The 7,056-nt window shown below is 41.9% G+C and overlaps 1 protein-coding gene across 2 annotated transcripts; it reads left to right on the top strand.

Annotated features, from left to right (window-relative positions):
* The first annotated feature begins 970 nt into the window (after positions 1-970).
* Positions 971-3,822, top strand: LOC149024738 (uncharacterized). Of its 2 annotated transcripts, none has more exons than XM_089144945.1 (2): positions 971-2,497; positions 2,610-3,822. In XM_089144945.1, exons 1-2 carry the CDS (start codon positions 1,307-1,309, stop codon positions 3,591-3,593), a joined length of 2,175 nt encoding a protein of 724 aa, XP_089001071.1. In that variant the 5' UTR covers positions 971-1,306; the 3' UTR covers positions 3,594-3,822. The 2 variants fall into 2 exon arrangements, with proteins under 2 accessions (XP_089001071.1, XP_089001070.1); XM_089144944.1 differs by having other exon boundaries at positions 972-2,497; positions 2,607-3,821.
* Positions 3,823-7,056: the final 3,234 nt, after the last annotated feature.

The raw sequence follows: 7,056 nt of genomic DNA, 5'->3' as shown, positions 1-7,056 counted from the left end.
TCCAAGTTCCAAAGGCCACACTGAATAGTTATAGCGTCCCCCACAATGACTACTCTGAAGTAACACACATCAAATTATGTCATGAAGGGAACCTTACCTGCATCCAAATATGCACTCCCATTCCACACGGAGAGAACTTTGCACTTCTAGTGCATCACAATTTATCTTTGATGAGCCAATCCGGATTGCAATCTACCAGATATCATCCAAGAGTTCAATTCCCCTTGGGTATATTTTCCTCCTCCCCCCCCCCCCCCCCATTCACCCACACACACAAATGTATAACAAGCTCAAAGCAAAATAAAATTATTGACTTACCAAATGTTCCTACTTTGTCCATGGCCATCATTCTTTTGTTGCTTCATATTGGAATTGGCAATAATAATTGAGTCGATGATATTATGTAGAAATATTAGCAGGGGTGGGGAGGTCATTTTATTTCGCACATGTTTTAGACTTATAGTATTTAGGTGCATGGGTCGTACATTAGCTACTACATTAGCTACGTGTTTCATGCACCCACCAAATAAAGAGGCCGTGAAATCACCATCTCGCCCTTTATATGATCAAAGGATTCACCTATATTGATGTCATTGGTATGCTCTTATTAGCTTACCCACCTATTTTTCGTTAAGTGAAAAGACACATTTGCTTCACCAAAAAGAAGAAAAGACACATTTGCCCTGCCTCCCCCAAATATATATATATATATATAGTCATGGTGTGAGGCTGTGAGCACACTCGTGGATTTAAAACTATACCCTGATGTAACAGTTCCAATTTGAATTACCTTTTACCAAAAAAAAATTTTTGAATTACCTTTCATCAGTTAATTAGCCGTTACACTCGTGAGGGTGTGAATTCAAAGCACCAACAGCTAGAAACCAAAAGGAATAAAGACGTTAATAATTTATTAGTATTAAAATAGGGAAGAAACACAGTTTGGATCAGAACTCTGACGGACCGGGACAACCTAACGTCTCTCTCTCTCGGGGTTACTGATGCATTATCCCGCCCGTTAAAATTTGAATTTTCATTGCAGATCGCAATCTTTCTCTCTCTTCTTGAAATTGAAAAGAGAAAAGATTCCACACAAGAAGTCTTCTTGCGCACCGAGCCACCACCACCACCAGACCCTTCTTCCCCTTATCCATCTTTCTCTCTCTCTCTCTCTCTCTCTCTCTCTCTGTTACCTCCTTTTCATTACCTTTCTTAGCACTAGCTAGTTTGTTTTAATATTCTTGAACCCCTTTCATCTGTGATCTACCATCTCTGTCTACAGTTTCTATACCCTGCACATTTCACAATGGGCACCTGTCTAAGCAAGAAGGGCTCCTCCCCTTCTTCGTCTTCAACTGTTACCAGTGCAGCTGCTCCACCTTCGCCACCGACTTGCAAACCCAAAAAAGAAGAGGATGGAGTAGATCAGAAGAAGGCTGTACAGGCCCAAGAAATCGTCAAGAAGGAGGTTTTCCTTATAAAACAGAGGAAAAGTCATGAGAGACGCCCTGAAGAAAAAGGAGCCGCAGCTGCAGCCAATACTGTCAAGGATGAGAGCAACAGTAATGGCAGCCATGTCAACGAAATTAAAGAGGGTGGCCCTAAGGCTGTGAGAGCATTGAGCTGTTCTAAAGAAGAAGTGGATGCAATCTTGATCCAGTGTGGAAGGTTAAGCAGAAGTTCGTCTGGGAAGGCTCCTGGTTCTTCAGACAACAGCAACAACAACAACAATAACACTCGTGGCCTTGGAAGCAGCGGAAGTAGAAAATATTCTGGTTCTAAGAGAAGCTATGATTTTGATCAAGATGAATCCAACAAGAAAGGGGGCCTCGCGGATGCCGATGATGAAGTTGAGGAAGAGAAGCAACAACTCTCCCAGCGCCGATCTAGGTCTTCTCGAAGCCATAGAAGAACCCCCAGCAGAGAAAAGGATGTCGATAACAAGCGCTCCAGTAGCAGAGACCGCGTTTCTCCATCTGGAAGAGAAGAAAGGAAGCGAAGTGGTGGAAGTGGGAGGAGGGTTAGCCGCTCCCCTGCTAGATCAGAAAATCCCACCTGTGTCACTGGTTCTGGATCTAATCCTGGCCCTGACAGATCTAAGCCGGGAAGGATGGTTTCAGTACCTGCTTCTTTTTCCACCAAGGAAAAGACCAATTCAATCCCAGATTCTGCAACTGGGATCAAGAAGGTTACTGGGAAGAGAGGTGTATCATCACCACGTTCACAGTCTCCCGCTAACACTAGGGCACCGATCGAGAATGGCCAGCAGGTGCCCTCCCTCAGTCGTAACTCGTCTAGGAAAGCAGAACATTCTCCTTACAGAAGAAACCCAATGGCTGAGATTGACGACAACATTCTGAGAAATGAACAAGTTTCCTTGAAATCAACCCAGGACCTGACCAACAACACTAGCAAGGCCACATTCAACAAATTACAGAGGAACAGAGAAGGTACTGAGGAACGGTTGACAAAGAAACCAACCCAACTTCAGTCCATGGTGAGCTCATATCTGACAAAATATTCTTCTTTTTTTCCTTTTTCTGGTTGTCTTCATATTCTTTGTTGCAGAACAAATTGAATTTATCTGATTTGAGTTTGAATTGCAGAAGGCCGATGAGAGAAAAAGTGGACTTTCCGCTGAACATCCAGAGGGAACTAAAGGAGGTTATGATAATAATATCGAAGGCGTAAAAGAGAACAATGCCGTGGGTTACAAGGCAAGGGAGAATCAGCGGGTCATGGAAGAACGGGAGGCCACTGGAGCTGATAGCCTGAAACCCCAAACCATAACGAGGAGCAGATCCTCTAGGAAATCTAGAGACTTCGATTTCAACCAGGGTCCTAATCCTGACACCCACCTGAATTCTACAACCTATGCTTCAATGCTCCTAGAAGACATTCAGAACTTCCATCAAAAGAACACGACTGGTTTTTCTCTCCCACCCTGTGTTACCAAGGCCTGTTCCATTCTCGAAGCAGTTGCAGATCTAAACTCATGTAATGGTTCCAATCTCTCTTCTGTTTTTTCCGATGATAGAGTCTCTGAAGCAGATAGATTTCAGAAGAATATTACCCCCAACTCCCATTTTGGGAAGAGAATGGAATCTAAGGAACCATTTCTAGAATCTGAGGTTGGGGTGATTGATGATCTCATGGAACCAAGCCTGCACAAGTATGTCACCGTGAGGAGAGGTGTAATGGAAGGAGATATGGAACAACAGGAGTCCTCGGGAAGCAACAGCTTCGTCACTCAACAATGGGCTTCATCTTCATGGGAACCCAATTCAGCTGATTCAACTGAGAGGTGGAGTTCACTGTCAAATAATGTTGAAGAAGTCGTAGTAAAAGAGCAGCAACCAAGGCCAAGTCCCCCAGGATATCAAAAACAAGCATTTTCAGAACCCACCAGAGAAACTCAAATGGTTGGAAGAAGATCAAAGCAATGTGGGAACGAAGGAACTCCCTTAGCTACCATGTCTCAAAATGGAAGGAAGAGACCGTCTGATTACAGTCAAGCGGGAATTGGTCATGGAAAAGTAGCAGCAAAAGGTCAGACAACTACTTCTATTGTTGTTGCGACTGCTTCATCTTGAGCTTTTTCTCATCAGTTCTTGTAAAGTTTCAAACTTGAAACTTGGGTGGTGAAGCAATGGCCTCACCTTTTTTAGTGTCTCTGTAATTGTATTTCTTGCCTTGCCTTGCCTTGCCTTGCCTTGTGTAGTCATGTGATTCATTCACGGCAAGTGATACAGCCATTGTTTAATTATCTGGTGAATTTTTTGTGGAGAATCTTACAATTAATCTCAATTCTCAAAATGAAATGAATCTTCTTCTCCTCTACAACTTTGTGAAAATTCTCCATGTGTGAGTTACTCCAATTACGCTACTTTTGGGTGTCAAAATCAAAACAAAATAAATGTCTTAAATTTATAAATATTTTGAATCAAATGGGTTTTTTCCCTAGAGATACTACTAACGGGCTTCTCTCCCTACATTCTAGGTGATGCAATCCATTAATCATTCTCAACCTTCGTTTACTCATTCAACCGAAGTTCAAACTTTCGAGTTCTGATTCTCCTGAAATTGAATATACTGTGGCAAGTTGAACCGGACCGTTTAATCTAATTAAACAAGTCGTTCATAATTATGCCAAACAGAAACAGAAGTCTTTTGACGAAACCAGATCGAACAATTTAAAACAAAACCATGAAAACCTTTTCATAGTTCGATTATGATTGCAAAAACGAAACTTTAGCCGAAATAGTTTACCATCAAACTTCCCGACCCCTGTTGAATTCTTGGCCAAGCATCCAGGGTAGCCGTTGATTTTCACAAATCCGTTGATATTGTCGAAAGTTCAAAACTCTTTTTTGGCAAGACCGATCGGAAGTTCTTATTCTGTCTTCCAAGTTAAGCAGTTCCCAGTTCCTTGCAGAACTACTATTTCGGATACCATATTCCAAAATCTGCTTAGCCCTGATATGCTTGAAGAAATACCTGTTTCTTAATGCGGTTGAGGTGCAGGTGTTGGTTAGGGCTATTGGTTTTTTCTCAATCTATGAGGATGGGTACCAAGAATGATGCAGAATGAGGAAGGTGATGCCCCTAAAGAGGGCACTTAATGGACTTCATGCTTGGATCACTATGTAACACAAAGATCAGTCTCCCGGCACCAGGTCTGAAATCCCTATTTTTCAAGTAGAACCTTCATTCAAAGGAACAGATAGCAGTGTTGGCAGCTTATGAAGCAGACCCCATTTGCAAATTTGGATGGTATTGATGTCTTTGAACTCCCTCCGTGCAATAAATATGCATGTCAATACGTTGCATTCACAGGGCTAAGTTTCAATTGGGTGCTAGCCCTGCAAAAGACCGTTGTGTACAATTTCTCTACCCTTTTGGCCTTTTCTATGAGGAAAATGTAGGGTTTCAAGTTAAACACGAGCTTGTGACGGTCTTCAAATGGGTCATAAAGCGTAAGCCAAAGCAAGGTCACTATAGGGTTTTAGAACACCCATCATCCCAAAGGAGGAAGAGCAAGACGATTTCAAAACTGTTTTATTGGGGTTGAAATCTAACGGGAGGAGCAAAGAGTCTTTGCAATGGGAAGCCCAGGTCTTGCTACCCACATCCACTTGTGTAAGTTGTGATTTAGAAGCATCCACAGTTGTTTAGTGAGGTGCAGTTGTTGGTGATTTCCGGCGGAGGGGGAAGGTGGAGGCAGTGGTGGCCAGCATGGGGACGGGGTGTGGTGGTTTCCACCAATGTGTAGGAAGAAGATGGGTGGAGGGACCCCTTTAACTCATCTAAAGGTTGAGCCAATGGGATAAAACACAAGGGTAGTTTAGTAAATTGATATCAGGAGGGTGTTTTCATCATTTAATTTTGGGACTTGACCGAGAGTCTTAGACTATTCATTGTGTGGTATATGTAATAAATGGATTGACTTACATAATCTAATATAATCCACTTAAGGGAAGCAATAAGAGTTTCACACTAACTCCTACTTAAGTGACTTACACTTACACATAGCAATTTACCATCCAATCTCCCAACCCCCATTAGATTCTTTGCCAAGCATCCAAGTTAACTGTTGATTCTGAGAGGCATGTAATCTTCCAATTTAAGCATTCTCCATTTCTCCTGTTCCTTGTAGATGCCTTATTAAAATCACAAGGATACTGGTATATAAATCCAGCAAGAGCAAGACATGGCCGATATGTGATTTGTCGAAATACTAAATTAGAGAACAACATAACCATGCTGGCTATGAGAGAGAATGAGAAGAGAATGCAAGGGCAAATAGAAACTGCAAGACTGTATGCAGATCCTGGTATGGTCTTCTCACCAATCCTGATTTCATCAATATGCATCTCAGAAGATCCCTTATTACAAAAGATAATTACTTGGGAGAACCTACTCTTCATTGTAGATAGGTCTCTCTACTCTATTGATTTAGGTTCAAATTCTTCTAACAAAAAAGTATTGCGACTGACACAAGATCATCAGTCTAACATTCTTAAGGAATGCAGCTCATCCATGATCATATATTCATCTGGGGGTTCTTGTAATGAAATTGCTTCAATCCTTACGCCGGATCCAAAATTCTGGTCGAGATTTCAATCCAACGGCAAGAATTGTTAAGCATGACATTCCTACTTGTTTAATATGCAGGATTGAAGCAAAGTCCTTGTAATGGCTTATTCAATGTTTCTGATAACAAATCATATTCCCATGCATTCCTCTGGAATCCTTCTACCAGATTGAAGTCATTTGAATCTACCCATTACTCCTCTATGAGATGACAATGTTCTCAAGATTCTAGGGGATGACAATGATCTCGAGATTCAAGAGTTAATGGGTTCGGATATGAACCCATCACAACCGATTACAAGGTGGTCAGAATCGCACTAGTCTTGGAGTATTATGACAAGGATCCTCCGCCACCCCAAGTAAAAGTCTACTCACTCAACACCAATTCATGGAGAAGGGTCCAATATGGTGCTCTTGCATACTCTTCTCTTCATTGGATTGTATATCGCCATGGCCATGAAAACCCTGACATCCGCTGCTCTATGATTGGTTCCTTTCACCTTCAACATGAAACCCATGGAGAGATACAGCTACCTTCAAGCCCTGAATTTGAGATCGGCAATGACGTCGTTGACATTGTCGTGGATGTTCTTCAAGAACAATCTCTGTGTGCTCCGTACCACCTCTAGTTCCCATGTTGAGATTTGGATTAGCGAATCGTGGGAGAAACAGTTTTCGATCTATATAAGTAAAAAGAGATTGCTGGAACTACTTCGGAGCTGTTATCTTTCTCAAAGAATGGTGGAGTTTTACTCAGAGAAGATCCATTTAAACTACATGCCCAGATTGATTCCCCCCAGTCAACCAGTAACGGAAGTTCAGATTGTTGCTGAAATTCTCGAAAAAAGAAGCAGAAAACGAAGATGAAGTGGAAAAGAAAAATAAAATGAGACACGGACGACCTTTTCACATGCATTGGAAGTCTTTGTTCCACTCAAATTCCAAGAAGCTGAATAGATAGGA

The sequence above is a fragment of the Hakea prostrata genome, chromosome 2 (assembly GCF_041222555.1).
Source record: "Hakea prostrata isolate BN-2017 chromosome 2, UWA_Hpros_2, whole genome shotgun sequence".
NCBI classification, from domain to species: Eukaryota; Viridiplantae; Streptophyta; class Magnoliopsida; order Proteales; family Proteaceae; genus Hakea; species Hakea prostrata.
Note: the sequence above shows the minus strand (reverse complement) of the source record. Positions and strands in the feature narration are given on the sequence as shown.